Here is a 20023-nt window from a genome sequence, read left to right as displayed (position 1 = left end):
ATTGTTTATACAGCCTGTGTACAGTATTGAATCTTTTATATTAATAATTTTACTTTACACTTGTCAGCCTACAGAGATGTGAGAAACACTTCCTACATGACTACTGAGGGACATTTACTATGTTTAAAGTGGTCCTATATATGTAATGGTATACATATAATATGTATGTATATATTCCCTTCAGTGTGGGCATAATATGAAGTGAATTAGGAGTGTTTTCCAATACACTATCGCATTCCTTTCAAGTGTTTTTTCAAAGTGTGAAAATGATGTCCACAGCCAAGCACACTTCAGTGACAGTGACACACTGTGGAAAAAGAATGCAGATATGCAAAGTATTGACTTTGCAGGGGCAAGAGTTATTTTTAACTGTAAGTGCATACCAGGAACAGCAACTGTGGCAAGCAACCGTTTCCCTTGGCAGAACTGATCTTCAATGCAAACCTTAAGATGAGTGCACGACTAATAAAAAAAACCTTCACAACAAGTTTATTGCATAGGATTTTTATTCAATGTCACATCAGAATTTCTCAGATTTTGCAGACTTGAAAAAATAGTTTTCGCACAGTTAATCCAACAAAAGGTATAAATAAGAAGTGCAGGGGGGGAGTGAAGAAACAAATACCCAGGGTCACCTTCCACACACAGCAGCACACTGCAAGAGACCAAAATGCACACAATCAGCAATTCACATGACTACTACATCACACCTGACGCTGTATGCAAGTGAAAATCTGGAAGATATTTTATTTAAATTGAGCTGCCCTAAAAAGTGCTGCCCTGGCAAAAGGGGAAAGCCGTTAAACCCAGTATAAACAAGTAACGCTGATACCACAGTAAGGTCCGGCTTTTTCATGGTTCACAGAAAGGTCAGGTGCCCACTTTCACGCCACACTGACTCTATTCAAACATATATTGAGGCTGTCAAAGCACATTCAACTAGTGGCATGGAAACTCAGTGTGCACCCATCACATGCAAGATTCATTTCAACAGTATGAATAATAATATTGATAAATGTGTGTCACTCAAAGTTCTTGCAATTCTATATTTATATTAAAGCTCACAGCAACATGTTCTAGTGTGGTATTTAATCGCTACAAATGACTCTAGTTCTCTAGAAAAATTAAAACACTGGGACTGTTTGAAGTGGTTTTATTCAATACTTACCACACAAGCACGCACAGAAGAACTAGTTAGACCTTGAATCCAAGTGCCCTCATGCAGTCTTTGTGTGCCTCAATAAGGTCCCTGCAGTTTTCCTCTCCCTTTTCAATGATGCTGGTGGAAACAAACATGATGGATGAATAAACATTCTCACTTAAAACGAGAAGACCATTTCAATTTCTCTGGCCAGCTCCTCACCAAGCATCCCTGACTTTTTTTGTTTCTGGACATGCGCAGCATGGCTTCAGTGGCTTCTTCTGCTCTGTGCTCTCAGTCACAGCTGCAGTCCCGACGCTGGCTGCAGACAGGGCTGACATCTTCTGACTGAAACAAGGAAATGAGCTGATGAGGACTGGCAAACTTTAACCACTGAGTAACATGCATGTATTTTCACTCAGGCTTCATTTAGATTTACATACGTCGTTATCAGCTGACAAACACTTTTCACAGGGATGCTGGAATATGCAACAGGAATTTTTCTTCACGTGTCAAATAAAGAGGTGTGAACCGACTGTGATCCCATGAATTGCTTTAGCTTTGTTTTAATATTCAACGAAGGACAAATTGATATTTGACGACTAGAACACGGGATGAGGAAAGCAATGCCACTAAAATACTCTAAACACTCACGGTCCAACCAAAAAGCTCATAATGATACAAAATACAGTTAAATAAAAGAAAAGTGTGAGGATTCGCCAAAGTAAGCCACTATTTTATATTTTTTGGTGTCGCTTCATTATGACGTTTCATAAAACTGCTAATCAACTAATGAAACGTCCTACCATTACATTTATGCTGCTGCTGAAGGGCGCTGAACTGATGCAATGACAAGGTAGTTATGTACTTATGATTAGGTCAACCGGCAAAGTCACCACATGCAACACACAACACATGACTCTGAAGCATCCGAGCCTTCAGAGTTGCTCATAATAATTTAAAATAAATAAACAAAAACAAAAACAAAACAAAACCCCACAAACCCTCTGTTTGCCTCAGTGTTGTGGTTTACTAGCTTTATCTAACCCTTGTTGCGTAATGTTACTGTCAGCTAACAAAGTTAGCTCACGGTGGCTAACAGTGATGACATAACTAATAACATACAAGCGTTTCGCCCAAACCTACTCAAGCCGTAACGTAGCAGTTAAGCCTCCTGCTCGTTATTAACGTAGCTAAGCTATATTGTGTAACGCTCTCTTACTTGTATGGGGAGGCCGACACTGCCGCCAGTACACCGACGATTCACCTTCAATATGGAACTAACATGCGGGAAACACGTGGTCGCCTGTCAAAGTCACGTGACAATGTCATGTGCCGTGTTAGAGACTTTTGGGAAATGTAGTACTGTATTACCACCAGGCAGACAGGTATGTGAATGTATGGTAAACTTGTTAGACGCATGCTGAAATTATTCTCAGTGCTGAATATTCAAGCATTAACTTATGTGTTGCTTATTTATTGATTGGTTTACCTTTATTAGCTAATTTGATTTTTTTTTTTACATTAACTTACATTTAAAATTGAAACCCTTAGCTAAAATTGCTTAAGACGATGCTAAGTTTAAGACTTCTTTTTTAGTTAGTTTGTTAGTTAGCTAGCCAGCTAGTTATCTGTCATATTCCCACACTGGGTCAGGCTATTTCAAATATTCTGTTTGAACTGAAAAGAGGGATCACAAATAGTTATGTCCAACTAATGTCCCCTTTTGATTGTTAAAGGTTTTTCATAGTTAAGGTTTAATTTGGCCAAACAACCAAAACAATTGTATTTCTTGTAATAGGTAGGGCATCTATATAGTCCTACACAATGTAGGACAATATATTTGAATAAAAGACCCAAATATCACATTACAGATGTAACACCAAGAGAAATGTTGCTAAATAAATTATGAACTATATAACTATAACTGCCTATATTTCCACTAAAAAAATACACATACACATCAAGTAAAGAAAGCGATAATATGAAAAATACATTATATATTTACATTTACTTAGACAGTATAAAGAAAACCTGCTTGGTATAGAGTACAGAATACATCTGAAAATGTTTCAAACTGTACCTAATCATTTCTTATTATTTTTATTAGTCCTTTATTTATCCAGGTAAAAAAAATCTCATTGAGATTAAAAATCTCATTTCCAAGAGAGACCTGGCATCATGGCAACAAAAGTCACATACCACATAGGTATATAACATTTAATTTCTACAGGTGCTAATGCTAAAATGTTCTCAAATTCCCATTATATTATGTTCTTCTGTTTTCTGTTTTGTAGACAGACAGAATTAGTACATTAGAAAAAATGTACAAAGGGCAGCTGACATTTATGATTCAGGATATCAGGTTCATCCACATGGTCGACATCACCAAGCATGAAGTTCTATTGCACCGTGCTATTAATGATATGTCAGTGCTGGATGATTGCAGATTATTGAGTCCAAACTCAAACATTTAACTTTCAAATGTTCACATTTGAGTAGCTGCAACCAGATTTTTAAAAAATATTTTTATCGTAAAAGTTAGAAATAATTTGTTGCAGCATCACGCTTCCTATAAAACCTACGCTTTAGTAATGATCAAGAACGTGTACACTCAGAAAATTAACATCAGCACTGCACAGATTTTATTTTTCTACACAACTCTGTAAGATATTCTGTTGTGTAAGACGCAGTTGCTGCTGGTGGGCGCAATATACACAATGTTGCCTCGGGAGTTTTGGAATATGAAAAATGTTCATTTTCGGACCTGCAGTACCGAAAGGTATGTGTGTGCTTCAACATGTCTACTGGGTCTATTGTGCGTCACCACAACAAAGCAATGCGTAAGCAGCGGCACAGAGTCACTTACTCTAGTTTGAGGGCCAGCTGTGTGCTAGATAAATAAGCAAGTAAGCATATTGTTCTGTGCTGTGATACATGCACTTCCATTTTCTGCAGTCTTTGCTATGCTTTCCACTGTATTACTGTGTATATGACACATATATAAATGCATATGTTGTCTGCAATTTATGCTCAATTTGATCCAAATACTGTTTTGGTGTTCACAAATGGAAGACAGGTGGAGAGCCACAGTTTGAGTCCTGATCGCCCGATGCCTTGTTGTCCAGTTGGCAGAAAACTTTCAGCAGCTTCTGACAAATGTAGGCCTCCTATTTTACTATTGTTTGATTAGTATTTGAAACAGAGAACTTGTGACATACACTGAAAACAAAGAAGGGCAGTTGCAACTAAACTGCAGGTTGGGTTACTCACTGAGCTGCTTTTGTCATGGCTTTCTAACAACCATGCAGTCATCAGAAGCATGCATCGGGGACAATCTGAGGTTCAGTATCTTGAAAAAGAATGAACCGAGTTTCTGATTAGCAAACAACCAAAAGTACCTCCTGAACTACAGATGTCCTGAATGTGTTGTGTATGTTTTAATGCCAGAACTGGAAGTTGAGGTAAATGGCTTACAGAGTGTGTAATGTGTTAAATCCATTGTTTGTATCCTATATTAATATTGTTTTACTTAACTTTACTAGATTAACCATAGCCAAATACACCAAGAAAAAAATATAATACATTCTTAGTCATAGAAAATCACTGGAAAAGCAATTTATGTTGTTTTTGGAATGTCGTAAAAACTAAATTCCTTCCTCGCCTTCATTAATTTATTCGTTTTTGGTTTCAGTAATCATTTCCTCTGAAGCAAACCTACACATCACCGTCACTCAACCAGATCTCTGCCAGACATTGCATTATTATTTGAAGACATGTAGCCTGAATTCAGCGCTTAACACTTACATGTCAGTGAAAGTGAAAACTACATCAGTATGACATCCAGTAATCTCGTAAAAGTCTTTTTTTACATTTGAGGTCACAAAGGACTGAAGCCTATTTTAGGACACACACTGAGGGAAAGAGACTGTGCACCTGGACAGGTTGGCACAGGTCTAACACACACACACACACACACACACACACACACACACACACACACACACACACACACACACACACACACACACACACACACACACATCAACAGCATTTCCCTTGCAAATCTGCAAAGTCTGGACTCTAACAGAGAGAATTTTCTTATACACGACCATTTTTATTGTTTCCTGTACCCTTCTCCACAGGGACAGTTGTACAAAGTTATTAAAAAAGATTTCATCTCATAAAATGTAGCTCACATTATTAGACACATCCCATGGCCTAAGCTGCCAGTAATTCACCTTACCCACTGACACGGTCTCTAAGTTAATCCCACTGTGCTGGCACAACCTCTAATATCAGTTTTATTTTTCGTTTGCTAAACTAACAAGTTTGCAATGAATCCCACCCACCCAACAGAGTTCAAAAAAGATCCAGGTAAATCATCTCCAAATTTTCCATTTTGTCATCCAGGGAAATAAATATTTCAGCCTTTGTTTTGTTTACTGTTACTGATGTGATATGTGCAAACAAACAACATGGGAGCTGGCTCAAAGCTGCATGCATATGTACAGTATCAGGTAACACAGTACAGGGTTTAATTACATCCCCAGTTAGAGGTGGCCCAGGTTGAACTTGTCCCTGTACATGCTGCCAGATGTATATTTCACATGACAATAATTGCGATCCCTTCCCATCCCCTGTACAGGCACACACCCATCATTGTCTTTGGTATTAATGTGAGCTGGACCTTGCCCTCTTGACACGGCTTGATTTATGTGGGGATGAGACACAGATACTGAATAGTTGATGAGCTGGGTGAAAAAGAAAAGAAGTGTAGGGGGGGGGAGTGGGGCAGAAATAGAGAGAGGCAGACGGAGAGGGTGCGGAGGGAGGGAGGGATCGAGCAGAAAGGCGGGTATCCACTCGCCTCGCTCCGCGCAGCTTCAATAAGCCCTGAGGTTGGGAGGCTTGTTAGAATATTACCTTGTGACCAATAGGAGAGGTCAGAGCTGGTAGAGTCAGGCTCTACTCATCCTCAGAAGAGGCAGAAGCAGCAGTAGCAGAGGGGAGGATGGCATTCGGCTGATCACAGGGAACTAAAGTTGGCCATGGAGAAATTGAAAGGTCCCAACGTAGCATGCACCAAAGCCAACTGTGGATGGAGAGCCCTGCTTCTCCCGCAACTGAACAGACAGTCCCTGTACGTGTACGGCAGCGAGGTGGCCGTGGAGAAGGAGTGTATCCGACAGCTGGAGAGTGGAGTCTTTGTCATTCACCCTTTCAGCCTCATGAGGTATTTAATATATCTGATAGATTGAGGTCAGTCATGCATATCACTTCCACTGTTTCTTTGGTCTGTCTCTGCAAGTTTTTATAGTTAACCGATTACTTAATTTCTCCCTTACATTTAATGAATAATTATACATGTTATAGTTCAGTTTTTGGAGTATTTACCGGAAATACAAAGGTGCAATGCATTAACTTGTTCCTTTGAATATCATTAGAATAAGTGCGTTAATGAAAACAAATATAGATACTGCGTATAGATTTACTGAGTACCATAAGTTTACCATATTACATAAATCACACCGTTGTTGGATGAGACAGAAGAGGAATTCCTCTTGAGTCCTCTAGGTTAAACTTTTAAAGTGTTAAATGCTAAACAGTATTTATTCATCCAGTCATTAATTGGCAATGAGAATGATTTTCTTCTGATATCACAATAGAGAAAGCCTTAGAAATAAAGCCGACAATCAGATGCATTATTTTTAGGATAAAAGGAAACAAGTAGATTTTAAAGTGACGCAAGAAACCTAAAAGAACGATCCAAGGTTTATAAGAAATAACCGAGTTAGAAGAAAAATACGGACCTATCAAATGACTTCTTTAAGGAACGCGTTTTCACAGAGAGCTGGTTTTGTATTATATATGCAGGATTGCTAATATTAGTCTGTAAGATGATCAGATGGAGGGAAATTAGAGAGGGAATGAAACAATTGAGATCAGAGAGCAGAGTTATTTGAGCCTGGCAATCGTACCCTGGCTGAGGAGATGTACACTTACATTATCAGAGTATTTCGTGTGCATGAATCGGCTTGCCTTACCGGCTGTCTAATGAGTTCTTTTAGCAAATGATGTGAGACTTTCCACTACACTGTGACATGGAAAATAAGAGTTACTGGAAAGTCACACATATGTTTTTGTGGTCATTCCTCCCCTAGGAGTTACTACATCTTGATCATGATGGTCATCACATTTCTGAACCTGATTGGGATTCCCATGGAGATAGCCTTTCTGGACGGAAACAGCGGGCTGGCATGGGAAGGCTTTAACGTGTTTTCAGACACTTTGTTCCTAATAGATGTGGCACTGAATTTCCGGACGGGGATCATAACCGAGGACGCAGAGGTGAGAGTGGCTATATTCTATTTTCAGACACAATCTGGAAGTCTATAATCCGGGTGCAGACGAGCACATACATTCCATCTCTGCACCATCTGTAATCTACTCGATACACGAAAGGCTAGATTAACGGCATCCCCCTTAGCTCCTGGACACGGGCGAAAACGGCTACTGCTGTTTGATTTTGTAACGGGGATTATGATGTTGTGGATGAATGAGAAGTATAACATTTCAAATTAAGTATTATGCGCAATATGTCCTGTTTGTTTTCGCTGGCTCGTGTTTCGTGACTTCTGTCTTCCTAATGGCCCATCTGTGATGTTTTTCCTGTGTTTATTCTCGACCGCACATCTGGTTTTGCCAGATTTACTCTTGGTCTGCTTGAAATATTGATGCATGTGCCTCTGTAACATTTTCAGAACCCTGCCAAGCTCGTCTGACATCACACTCACTTACTTTTGGATGAACTCGCCAAATATTGTTTTAGTTCGAGTGTTAAATTATACATGCAATTGTAGCACATGGTGAACGGCGCCTTCATCTATCTGCTTACTCTGCTGCTCTGTTCTGTTTTACAGGAAGCAATTCTGGATATCAAGCGGATCCGAGTCAGCTACCTGAGGACATGGTTCATTCCAGACGTTATAGCAGCTTTCCCAATTGGCTACATACTGCTGTTTGCGGTAATAATAAAGAGGAAGAGGCAGGAAAAGCCAACACTGTACTTCTTCTGTACTGTATATGTTAGCACTTAGAAAAGCAAGAAAGCGTTGCTGACACTTAAGCAAAGTTATAAATGAGCAAATGAGGTGGATTAAGATTCTAATTGCAGCATTTTTAATGTACAATGTCAGGGACTACATTACCACAACGATGACAACCCCTCCAAGACCAACAAGATGATGAGGATACTGATGTTTGTGCGGATCCTCAGTTTAATCAGGCTGGCTCGAGTCTCCAGGCTGGTCCGGTTCTTCAACGAAGTGGAGAAAGTAAGTTTAAATGCCAGAGAGTCGTCAAAGCTCACCTCTGAAATTCAATCAGCCTTTCTCCTCCCTGCTGCCGATACTTTACGGCACCGGGCTCTAGTGACAAATCTGACACTTAGCAATGTCATGCTCGTGCACTGATGGGCAATATGCTTATTTTCTAAGTGAATTTGCCTGTCGGTGTTTAGTAAACAGTAAATACAGAAACACTGGGCTCAATCAACATGGGTTTATGTAACAAATGGTCAATATAATGACAGTTTCATATAGAACAACACTGTTATCTCTCTGGCAAGGTGTTTTTATCGCATTATCTATCTAGTTGCAATAATAAATGGTTTGTAGTGTGTGTTTTGTTGGGGGTTCCCATAAATCCTGGAAACTTTATGCTGTGCTTTAGCTGTCTTTCTCTTTTGATGAAAGCTGCCTGTCTCATCTCTAACAGATCGTGCAGCCAAAAGTCTGGGCTCTGTTCAGGAATCAGATCATGGTAGAGTGGCAGGCTGAGGGTTAATGTAGTGTTTTATCAACACGTCGCTCGCGTTTTGGAGGTCTTCTTGTTGCACTAAGCTTCTTGTCCGTTGTGGCAGTTTGTGGCATCTGTGGGTAGTGTGCTTTTAACTGACTGGTAAATTAGGTTTGGATCAAGAAATCTGTCCTTAGAGCATATTTTGAGTTTATTAAAAAACATTATCTTTTTTTCTGAAGTCACATTAAGCTAGAAATACAAGCAGCTGAATGATCAAACATGTACATTGGCACAAGAAAATGATTAAACCATTAGCCCACGTGTTCCTCATAGTTCACACATCAACGTCCCACTCCAACTTTGAGCTTGTCTTCTTACAGCAGTCGTGTTCTCTCAGCCTTCCTTTGCAATTACCATTATTTTACTTGCAAATAAAGTCCATTACATATATTTTGCTCTCCACTTGTGTAGGGTTGGGGCCAGCTGTGATAGGGTGAGAGGCAAGGTACACCTTAGTTAGGTCATCAGACCCATCACAGGGCTAACAAATGAGGTGGTTAAGATAATCTGACTAAACTGCCGGCTCACTTACAGCCTAGCTCCTCATGTTTCTCGTACCATCTGACCTCGCTGTATTGAAGTGATCGTGCAATGTTGTATATTTCAACAATGAACAAAACTATTAAAGTAAGACCTGGGTTCTAATAAACCAGAACGATAAAAAGGTCAAATTGATCCTTCAAGCTTGCCCAATAAATAACTAAATCATGGCTGTTCCACACCCCAAAACAACAACATTCATATGAGTGAATATGAATCCTTAATACAGTAGAAAGAGCTGGCTGACCCTAAAACAAGTGTACACCCTGTTTGCTGCTGTAAAGATGTCCACTCGGTCAAACACTCTATCAGTACAGTGTAATGCTGTGTATTACCCGCTGACCAAGTGTCGTGTACCCTTTTCCTGACAGGTGTCAAATGCAAACCTGGAGGTGGTTCGCCTGTTCATCCGCATCATGTCTCTCTTCACAATGATTTTCCTGCTGTGCCACTGGAACGGATGCATCCAGTATTTTGTGCCTATGCTGGAGGAGTTTCCCAACGACTGCTGGGTCCGCAAAGAAAACCTGATGGTGAAGCTCATTTTACACATCAGTGCTTACTGAGATGTTTTGTAGCTCTCGCTTTGTCTTCAATGTAGACAATTAAGGACTGTAAAAATGCAATAATGAGAAAAAGAGAAAAAAAATTAACAATGTTAACCTAGAAGCCTGTCTTACGATGATAAATAATAGACAATAATGATTGAACCTTTCCTTTCAGAATGCCACGGTCATCGTTAAGTACTCATGGGGTGTTTTCCGAGCTCTCTCCCAGATGATTGCTCTCTCTTATGGCTCTATGGACGCTCCAACAAGTTAGGAGTTTAAGTTTTCTTTCTCTGCCACTTTAAAAAGCAAATATGATCTATATTCTCCCTCAGATGTGAACACTCAACTGCACTGGCATGTCTTTGTTTTGTTCTCTAGATTATGTTGAAATGTGGATCGTCATGGTCAGCATGGTGTCCGGATGTCTGATGTACACCGTCCTCGTGGCCAATGCGACAGCCATGATCGCCAACCTTGACCCAGCGGCCAAGGAGTACAAGAGCAAGGTCTTCATGGGTGACACTTATACTCCTTAAACAGCAAGTACAGTGTAGAAATAAACAGGTTAAACCGACTAAAAACGGGGGGGAAGCACTGCACAGTATATACGTTCTGCTTGGCTAAGATGCCCTAAGCAACTAAAGCCATGATTTAGTTCCTGGCTCACCAAACCTTTGTCATTCCTCTACTTTCTGTCAATTCTACCTGAATTCTATCGGAAATAATAGAAATTAGCAGTAGTGAAAATATATTGAGTTCCTTTCAACATATGTAATTTCTAAATGAATTTTTTCCTGATTAATTTAGACTTTTTGTAGTTAGATTGAACTTTTATTGACAAGTAATCACTTATCGTTATTCTGAATTCAATTGTTCAAGTAATATATTTAAAACTTATGATATAATCTATACATGGTAATCTAATGTAATATATTCTATCCATCTTCAACAGATGAGCCGTTTGGAGCACTACATGGCCTTCATGAAGCTCCCTCCAGAGTTGCAGCTTCGCATCAACAACTACTACCAGGCTCGCTATGGAGGGAAGTGGTTTGATGAGAAGGACGTCATGGACACCGTGTCCTCAGCACTCAAAGAGGTATAGATGGGGTTATTGCTAATCTCCAAACTGGCTGAGATTGATTTGTTTTGGTTGATCTCATATTGATATCTATATGAGATGTCATCCTCATACATACAGATTCACAGTTATGCTTTTGTGTATCTTGGTCACATTCACTCAGTGTACATAAATATCTGTTTTTCATTCATTCTTTAATCTTGCCTGAACTGAGTGTGATTTGTTGTTTCTTAGCTCACGTCTATCTTCATTTGTCATACCAAGCTTTGTGTTTGTTCATTTGTGTGTATTTTTCAGCAAATTGTGACAGTGATGTGCAGCCGGCTGCTGAGAAACGTGCCGATGTTTCAGAACAGAGATCAAAGCTTTATCAACACCGTCCTCCTCAAACTGCAGTACGAGGTTTTCCAGGAAGGAGACATCATCGTCCGACAGAATGTCCCGGGCGACCGCATGTTCTTCATCGATCATGGCCAAGTCCTTGTGGAGACTGATTCCTATGAAAGGGAACTGTGTGATGGAGACTTCTTTGGAGGTGAGTTGGATTTACTCAAATATAGTTGCTGCCGGTGTCTAATAATAATTCATGAGCTCTAAGACAGGCCTTGCAAAACAATAAAAAAAATAACTGGTGATGGTTAGGGGTTCAATTTTAGGCATGTGTCATGTGTTTAATTTGAAAAGTTTCCAAATTATTTCCTCTGCAGAATATTTATTATTTGTTTTTTTTGTTGCCATTTGTGTTTTAGAAGAACAGTGTTGAACCAAAGTGATTAAATCTTCTCCTTTTTTGCCAATTTGGCTGACTTCTTTAATTCTCCATCATTACATGCGCACACTTCCAAATCTTTTTGGCAGCAGATCTCTGCGACGTTTAAAGCTTAGCAGGCCTCCCTCGGACAACTCAGCTTTAATTTAGGATTAATTGTCAGATCTCATCCCCGTCATGAGATTTTATTTGCTCATTAACCACAGTCTTACGGACCCTTCTGTGTGTACAGAGACATGTGTGCTGAACAAGGGCAAACATCTGGCCACAGTGAAAGCACTGACCGACTGCCAGTGTTTCTCTCTGTCCTGGGACGACTTTCAGGATGCGCTGGAGGGCTTCCCAGATGTCAGGAAGGACTTGGAAAAAATGGCTCTGCTCAACTCTGATGGTGGACTCGTGTAAGAACAAAAACAGCACTTGGAATTACAGTATTACCTAAAAGGACGACGCGTTTCTTGGGCATTTTAGGTAGTTGCGTCATGGACCATGAGACTCACCCACATGGACGCCAGTTGGACTCTTATTCAAGGACATTATGGAAAGTTTTAAAGTCTTTCAATCTAGGAATTATTATGTCTGCTGATCCAACAGTTATCAGTAATAAACAACAGTAAACATGGTGAAGGATTTGATCTCAGCCACCTTCTTCTCCGTATCCCAGTAATGAAGCTTATCCTGGTTTAGTGTTTACATGGAACACAGAGAAATCTGGTCATTCACATCCTTATGGTCATAGGAAATACTTATCATTAATTCATCTTTGCTGTAGGCTGTATGCACATGTGCCTGCTAGCCTTTCACCCTTCCACTATCTTTTTCATTTTGAAAGACAACACTTACGCTATATAAACTAGCCATTTTTGTTGCTAGGCAAATCGTTTCTGTTACGTCAGCTGTATAGGTAAGCAGCAACAAGAAACTGGGCACTCCGGCTATTCTAGGATTTCTCTAGACTGGGGTAAGTTCTTAGACAGGTTATGGAAATAAACAGGATTTTACATTCATACTAAGTACAGTGCATATTATTTGTGGCAAAAGAATAAAAATTTGGTCAAATGTAAGCAATAAGGAGAGCAGTAGTTTTACACTAATTTGGCTGTTGGAGGAACTTATTTATGCAAAAGGCATACAGTAAAATTATTGCCAATTTTTTCAAATAGTTATCACAGTTAGGGACTGTTGTGGAGGGCTACACCAATAATAACAAATAATTAGTGCGGCCATCTGGAACAGTCCGTATCTCATGTGGTCCCTTGGAAAAATGAAATGCCCACCACTGGTTTAGACCAGCTGTTTTATCTTTGATCTACCTGTGAGTGCTCCTGTTCATGATGGATGTTTTGCCTCAAAACAGTCGTAGTGTGGCTAATCGTGAATATGCACTTTTGACTGTCTGATTTCTTGGGTTCTTAACCTCTTTGAACTTTTTATTCCCAGATCTCAGCAATTACATTTACTGCCATGTTAACAGCTCTGCACTGTGCACAGTAAAGACACTAACTTTTGGTTGATGAAATGTTGAGTTTCTCAGGTATTTGGCTTTAAACTATTAGACAAAGAGAAATTTTGGTCTTGTGCTCCTCAGGTGACCATAGTAATAAAAATCTTCATGCAGTCCAGCTCGGATTTTCTTTAAATATTTTAAAATGATGAGCTAAAAAATTATGATCACCTCTCTAATATGCTCCGCCCTGTGGTTATCTGGCACTTTGTGGCAGATCCTCAAAGTCCTGTGAGTTGCAAGGCGGCGCCAACGTGAATCCAAAAACGTTCCCTCAAACCTATTGTCACCAGGTGACAATAGGTTTGAGGGAAGTTGTTACTAAAGTGTTCCGACCCAGTTGTCTGGCCATCGTGATAAAAATCTGGTCCTAGTCACAGACTCTCAGGTCTACACATGCAACTTTTCTCCCACATTCAACAAAATGACTGTGAGATCACTTATTGTCTAATATAGCTCAGAGAATCATTTCATCTGTGATTGGTTGTAATGTTTTAGCTCATCTGTGTGGATAAGACCCAAGTTTTAATAAACTGGACTTTAGCCATAAAGCAAGGCAAATACTCGTGCATGTTGTTTTTCTCTAAAATAATATTTATTTAGAGGCAATAGTACACAAGATATCCACCAACAAATCTAAAGCTGATAGTGTAGCAGAATTATGAAACATGTGCATGAGACCAGCAGACGATCTCTCTTTCATCCAAACACACACACGGTGCCTGAGGCCAGCCGGTGTTTGTACTCATAGAGGTAGTAGGAGGCTTGAGGGAAGTTGCATTTCATCTCCATCCTGCCCGGAACAACATGGACGGCCACACCAGATCCCAACCCCTCCTGCAGCTTCTTCAGCATGCGGGAAGCCAGGTAGCGCCTAGCCCTGCCTGGGTCTTCTTCTATGGAAGCGTACACCTCAGGTGGTGGGTTGGGGATCTTCCATTCCAAATCCACGATGAGCTGGTGGATGCGGCTTTTATCCAGTGTAGTGGGTGTGTCCCGGTAGCACGCCACCACATGGGGGATAGGAGCTTCAGATGCCACGGAGAGCAAATTGCCAGGCTGTCGTTCTGTCGCTTCACCTTCATTTTCTCCTCCTTCCTCCTCCTCCTCCTCCTTGGGTCCCACAGCGGGGTGGAGCATCACCGCCCAGCGCAGCCAATCGTAATTCTTCTCCAGGGTTTTCAGGATGCTCCCTGCCGCCTCGTCTGGGGGCAATCGGTTGTGGACGGCCTCCTGCAGCTGCTGCCGTATATCCTCTTCCGCCTGCTCCAGGAAGTAGCCTAAGCAGCGACCTCCCGTGTTCTTCATTTTCCTGTACAGGGCGCCCATACGGTCAGACCAGCTCTTGATAAGCAGAGCCTGGTCTCTTCCTGTTAGGGAAGCTTGAGTGAAGAGGCAGAGCAGACCAGTGCCCAGGACAAAATTTATCTGTCAGAAGAAAGAGGAGAAAAAGAACGTGAACATGTGAAAGTGTCCATGACCCATAAATCCTTTAGCCAGCATTTTAGTCTGAGAAAGTGGAACCACAGGAACAAAACAGCTCTTTAATAAACATGCTTTTTGCCTTTAAATGGTGTAAATACACCTCACCCTAACACTGTATGTTGAAAAAAATGACAATGCACATGACAAACTGACTGTTCTCCTGTGACCCAGTCACCTTTCTGAGTAACAGCTGTAATTCATAATAAAATCACTGCTCGCAAGGCTTTAACAAACCTGACCTTTATGAGTCAAAAAAGCACTATCTGGATATCCAGTGTTAGTCAGGCTCCTTTAGTGACAACACAGAGGGTTCTTATAATAATAATATTAATAATAATCAAAGCATTATTATTTCAGGTTTGGGTAATTATCTTATGTAGATGTAAGATTTTGTCTGGTTTAAGACAAAATGACATCGCCTTGGTTCTTGTTTCAGCACCAGAAGCATAATCACAGCAGATTACGTTATCACCTAAAATATGTTTATCTATGATAAGTTCTTCAAGGTTAAAGAAACTTGGCTGTAGTTTCTTTGATTAGCAAGGTCGGGCTCTTCAGGCTTGACCACATGATTTGCAGCCATGACTTTGATTACTATAGTTGGTTCAAAATGTCCTTCTCTCAAAGTAAACCCTGCAGCTATATACACTGTGTGCAAAATAAGCTCCGTTTTCTCATTTTTATTTAAACCACACCATGAAGGCACATTTTGCAACTATCATTTCACATCAGTTAGCTCGCCGTGTTTTTATATAAGTGCACTTGTGCAAATCAGTCCTTGAAAAGAGAAACGTGCAAACAAATTTACTCATTCAGAAGCAGAAGCTGCTTCAGCATTAAGGCTAATCCACACTTAAGCCCTTTAATAAGTGGACTCTGGACTGATTTGACTTTCTTGGATGGAAACTCTTCTCTTCACTGCGGTGATGACTGAAGAAAACAACTGTTCTAAACGGACAAGCAGCGCAAAGTGTGCACACTTCCTTTAACACCGTCTTACATTTTGTTTATAACAAGGAGGTCAGTGCTGACCCCACACAGCCAATTATGGTTTAAAGATAATCATCTAACTGCTTTTATATAACAAACAAGCCTGTGACTTCTGGGAGATTCATTTCCTGTAAAATTGGACAGTCGTTATGTAGCAGACTGGCTCTGTGTGTCTTGCCAAGGGGAATGACAGATGGACTAAAGGACCCACAGTGACCATCAGGTCACTTTTAAATGTAAGAAATAGAAAAAAAGAAGTCTGTTTGATTCTGTGCATAAAGGAGGAAAATGCTTTTATGGTAATAAAACCAGTAACCTTTCAGTTTCTTTACAAGAAACTAATGATTTTTAAATTTTAGCTTTAAAGCCTGAGCTCTTCATCTATCGAAGCAAGCGACAGAACACATTTGTTCCCAGCACAGGCAAAGGTGGAATTTGTCGACTCAGCTCACGAGAAAGACAAGAGAAGGTCACAGCGCCGCAGATTAAATATTCAGTTTATTTTCATAGCAAGAAGACAGATGCAGCATGCTTCATTCCCCACGGGACCTCAGTGCCTTTCTGTCACATTTATCTTTTTTGCTATGAAAACTAATAGTTAATCTGGTACAGCTGTGCTTCTCACTGCATTTTCCTCTCCTGCATTTTTTCCATAACTCGTTCTCAGTGGGATTGGATATATTTGTGCTGTTATATATGTGACTGCATCTAACATAGAGTCTTCATTTTTGGATCTTATATAATGAAGTTCCAGGATTGTTTTTTAATTATATATTTTTTTCGTTTCTCTTGGTTTGTACTTGATTGGAGATTTGTATTTACGGGATACCAAACTGCTTTAGACCTTGAAACTGAGGGCGTGTTGAAAAAGTGACCAGTTCTTTTTTTTTTTTCCAGACTGTCCTTCAATGGGCTGTTTGAAGTATTTTGGGGGTGAGGTTCGAAGCTAATTTATGTTTGATCGGGGGACCAAATAATGCATTTTGCCAGTGAAGGTTCTCACAAAGATAAATGTGCCAAAAAAAAGTGTGTGTGCATTTGTGCATAAGATTGCACAAACCTCACCTCAGGCTTGCGTGCCTGTGCATAATGAAAGTCAAATAAGAAAAAAATGAAACTTTAATGACCCCGACTCCCTGCAGCCAAATGAGTTAATCACAAATACCCCTCCACACCAAGCACCACCCTTCCACATCCACTAACCTTGACGCAGAACTCGCTCAGCTCCCAGCGTTTGGGCTTGTGGCTCAGTATGACCTCCTCCAGCAGTGGGGGCTGGTCTGTTAGCGCCGACACTCCCATTAGACGATTGTAGAGTGCTGTTAGCTGCCTCTCCAGCCGGTAATCCTGCACGTACTGCAGGAACACCTCAGTCTCCTTCTTGGTGAAGTCTGACTGGGCCCTCACCTAAAACCAGAGGAGATGGAGTGCATCTAAAACCCAGTGGTTCGGGGCAATAATAAACTCTATACTTCAGTTTACTACAGGTCAAATTAAAAACATGGCATTTTCCTTTAATATGAAGGAATGTTAGTAAATAATCTGGACAAGGACACATAAAGCTTTTCCGGTTCTCACACTCAGCACCTTTTCTATCAATTTAGGTGTTTGCACTCACATTTGGCAGCTTTTAGCTGATGAAGAGTCTCATTATCTCTCATCCGTTCACTCCAAAAATAACCAGCCACCCAGAAAATGACAGTGGGTAAACGTTTCCATGAATTCATTTGCTGCCTGTGTTTTTGTTACCACCCCACCTTGCCACCCTATCCACCACCAGCACCAAATTCAAATACCTGTAAACTTATGACATAACCAAATGCCACACTTAGCCGCGGAAATAATTAAAGAGAAAAATAGAAGGCGTAAGCCTGTTAATACGAGTCAGTAGAAATGAGCAGATGCTTTAATCATACATCTGGTCCCATATTTTTACATAATACACTCACAGTGATGAATTCAAATGCAGTCCCAGTGTAAGCTTAGGGGTCTTTGTGCTTTACTTTTAAATATTTGTACTCTTCAGGCTTTATATATGCCAATTTATTGCCATAATACTGTTTTACATCCACCAGTGCTTCCAAGTCCTTCACCCTGTTTTCAGACAATTTGATAAAAAAGACACTTCCCAGGATTAATTTCACCTTAGAGAACTGACGGTGAAGCTAGCAATTGAAAATTTGGCCCAGGTTTTGATAAATAAACCTGCTTCCAGTCAGAATAGGGTCCAGAGGTTGGAAACTTCACATATATTAGACTATAGGCGTATGTAAGAAGTGTTTTGAGTAGAAAAGGAGAGCACAGGCAGGATTTCTTTTTAGCATTTTTTTTTATTTTCTTTGATTTTAATTGTGGATTATTCAGTCTGTGTATGGTTTTATGTTAATGTATTTATTTATTTGTCTGTCATGGGATCAGTGAATAAAGATAAAATGTTCACGTCCCAGAACTTGAGGCATGATGTTCCAGTTGCTCATTTTATCTGCATACCCATTAAATAATTATATAATAAAATTATCACCATTGCTAATGAAATACTTGCTTTTATAGTCTCTTTTCTAGACTTTGCATCATTTATTCAGCTATATTACACAACCTTGCACATAAAATTGTGTTTATGAGGTCGTAGAGTTTTCTCACCGCAGTGCCCAGCTGGTAGTACACCACAGCCAGGTCGTTCTCCAGCTGATGGACCTCCTGGTCCTTCAGCAGGCCGTAGCTCGTTGCTCCCAGCTCCTGGTCGATGTGGTCCAAGTTCTTCTTGGCCAGCTCAGTCTCCTCTTGTGTAGCACTGCCACCAAGATAGGAACAGATGCCCTGGACCAAGACCCTGTGCACAGCAAGTAAGTAAAGACACTCCTGGTTTAGCCCCCCCCCCCCCCCCAAAAAAGACAAAAAAACCGTTTGTATATAACAATAAGTTTGCATAGCTACAATGTGAATTATCATGTCAAAGAGGAACACCCACCTCACAGTCTGCATGTAGCCCACTGGCTCCAAAACCTTTCCAAACATCGCCATGGCTCCTGAGCTGTCCTCTGGAAGGTTATCTAAGGAGAAAATGAACAGTTGAGATTTAGAAATGATGGAAGTTGGTGTAAATCACTGTGACATTTACCAGATCAAAAATCCTCTGGTTCTTTTTACACCTCACCTCGCTTGTTCGGTGTGCAGGTTTGTGCTGACCTTCACAGTGCGCTATTTATATACAATCAGTGTATCTGATAAGCGCCTTCCACCTACAATACCTTTTTGAACTTGAGAGGAAGAAAAAAGTGATGCGTACAGATTAATGTGAAGCTAGATTAACATTTGTGAAATGCTGAGAGGTGCATGTTCACCTGTGCACATGTATTGCAGGTGTTATATTTTCACATAATACCTGTATAAATAGTACATGTCATTTTCCAATCGTTTAGTCCAGTGCAGATCCAGGCTGTGGAGACAAACACAAGATCCTCTATTCATCAGAGGTTTCCTGGGTTCAGTTTCTCTGGGTCTATACAGCTCCATCTCCTGGCTGCATGGTCTCAGTATTTAACCTTTTATCCGGGTTATTTCTGGGGCATGTGGAGCCAAACAATATTGACATCTCTTTAAAATGGAGGCAACTGAATGTGTTAATATAGACCTGGAGCATTATCTCACATTAAAGGAGGGGTCATCTTCTATTTATCCTGAAATATAGCATTGCAGACTATTCAAAATAACATATACTGTACAAAAAAGCGCATCTAATCTTTATACTTGCTACACATGATATCCTTCTCTGTTCCATTCTGTTTATTTGCACAGCATTTTGAATTGAATTCTCCAGAAACATCTTCTGATGTAGGTTGCATAAAAGGTCATGGAGTATTAAGACAAAAGCAACGTTGAAATGGAGTCAAGTCGATTAAACAATATAATAAATATTTCAGTGTCACAATGCCGAGCACGATATGAAGAAGTAACCATATACTCATGCCACTAAAATGCGCTGTCAAATAGAAAAATATCAAACGTTCGTCAGTTTTACCTTGTCTGTTAACACAGGGGGCGCGAATAAAACCCTTTGCACGTTAAACACTAAAACCCAAGAAGAAGAAGAAGAAGAAGT

The 20023-nt window shown here is 40.3% G+C and overlaps 4 protein-coding genes across 4 annotated transcripts in view; 1 reads left to right on the top strand and 3 right to left on the bottom strand.

The window, feature by feature from the left end:
- The window catches only part of LOC146690274 (uncharacterized), a 300316-nt gene that overhangs the window by 220710 nt on the left and 59583 nt on the right, over positions 1–20023 (bottom strand). The gene's annotated exons all lie outside the window — the stretch shown is intronic.
- Positions 489–2457, bottom strand: cox17 (cytochrome c oxidase copper chaperone COX17). The gene is made up of 4 exons (XM_085434930.1): positions 2364–2457; positions 1364–1489; positions 1169–1279; positions 489–655 (listed from the first exon to the last, which is right to left on the bottom strand). The coding sequence occupies exons 2-3, from the start codon at positions 1480–1482 to the stop codon at positions 1195–1197; spliced, it is 204 nt and encodes a 67-aa protein (XP_085291056.1). The 5' UTR covers positions 1483–1489; positions 2364–2457; the 3' UTR covers positions 489–655; positions 1169–1194.
- On the top strand, positions 6040–13961 carry hcn5 (hyperpolarization activated cyclic nucleotide-gated potassium channel 5). Its single transcript, XM_085434912.1, has 10 exons — positions 6040–6377; positions 7306–7492; positions 8065–8169; positions 8341–8478; positions 9916–10077; positions 10268–10361; positions 10474–10601; positions 11048–11194; positions 11474–11711; positions 12178–13961. Exons 1-10 carry the CDS (start codon positions 6193–6195, stop codon positions 12348–12350), a joined length of 1557 nt encoding a protein of 518 aa, XP_085291038.1. The 5' UTR covers positions 6040–6192; the 3' UTR covers positions 12351–13961.
- Positions 14029–20012, bottom strand: LOC146690278 (uncharacterized). Its single transcript, XM_085435278.1, has 7 exons — positions 19943–20012; positions 19307–19360; positions 19079–19181; positions 18893–18974; positions 18565–18754; positions 17128–17331; positions 14029–14877 (listed from the first exon to the last, which is right to left on the bottom strand). The coding sequence occupies exons 4-7, from the start codon at positions 18943–18945 to the stop codon at positions 14149–14151; spliced, it is 1176 nt and encodes a 391-aa protein (XP_085291404.1). The 5' UTR covers positions 18946–18974; positions 19079–19181; positions 19307–19360; positions 19943–20012; the 3' UTR covers positions 14029–14148.

Source organism: Copadichromis virginalis, linkage group LG16 (genome assembly GCF_057382275.1).
Source record: "Copadichromis virginalis isolate Kocher_CV1m ecotype Utaka linkage group LG16, C_Virginalis_male_GT1.1, whole genome shotgun sequence".
In the NCBI taxonomy this organism is placed as follows: Eukaryota; Metazoa; Chordata; class Actinopteri; order Cichliformes; family Cichlidae; genus Copadichromis; species Copadichromis virginalis.
Note: the sequence above shows the minus strand (reverse complement) of the source record. Positions and strands in the feature narration are given on the sequence as shown.

Coding starts and splice junctions, on each gene's coding strand:
- LOC146690278 (XM_085435278.1), bottom strand. CDS start 18,945: ATGGCGATGTTTGGAAAGGTTTTGGAGCCAGTGGGCTACATGCAGACT. Junction 17,332..18,564: donor ACTACCAGCTGGGCACTGCG/GTGAGAAAACTC, acceptor CTCTGGTTTTAG/GTGAGGGCCCAGTCAGACTT. Junction 14,878..17,127: donor TGAGCGAGTTCTGCGTCAAG/GTTAGTGGATGT, acceptor TTCTTCTGACAG/ATAAATTTTGTCCTGGGCAC.
- hcn5 (XM_085434912.1), top strand. CDS start 6,193: ATGGAGAAATTGAAAGGTCCCAACGTAGCATGCACCAAAGCCAACTGT. Junction 8,170..8,340: donor GCTACATACTGCTGTTTGCG/GTAATAATAAAG, acceptor GTACAATGTCAG/GGACTACATTACCACAACGA. Junction 10,078..10,267: donor TCCGCAAAGAAAACCTGATG/GTGAAGCTCATT, acceptor CTTTCCTTTCAG/AATGCCACGGTCATCGTTAA.
- cox17 (XM_085434930.1), bottom strand. CDS start 1,482: ATGTCAGCCCTGTCTGCAGCCAGCGTCGGGACTGCAGCTGTGACTGAG. Junction 1,280..1,363: donor AAAAAAGTCAGGGATGCTTG/GTGAGGAGCTGG, acceptor TGTTTCCACCAG/CATCATTGAAAAGGGAGAGG.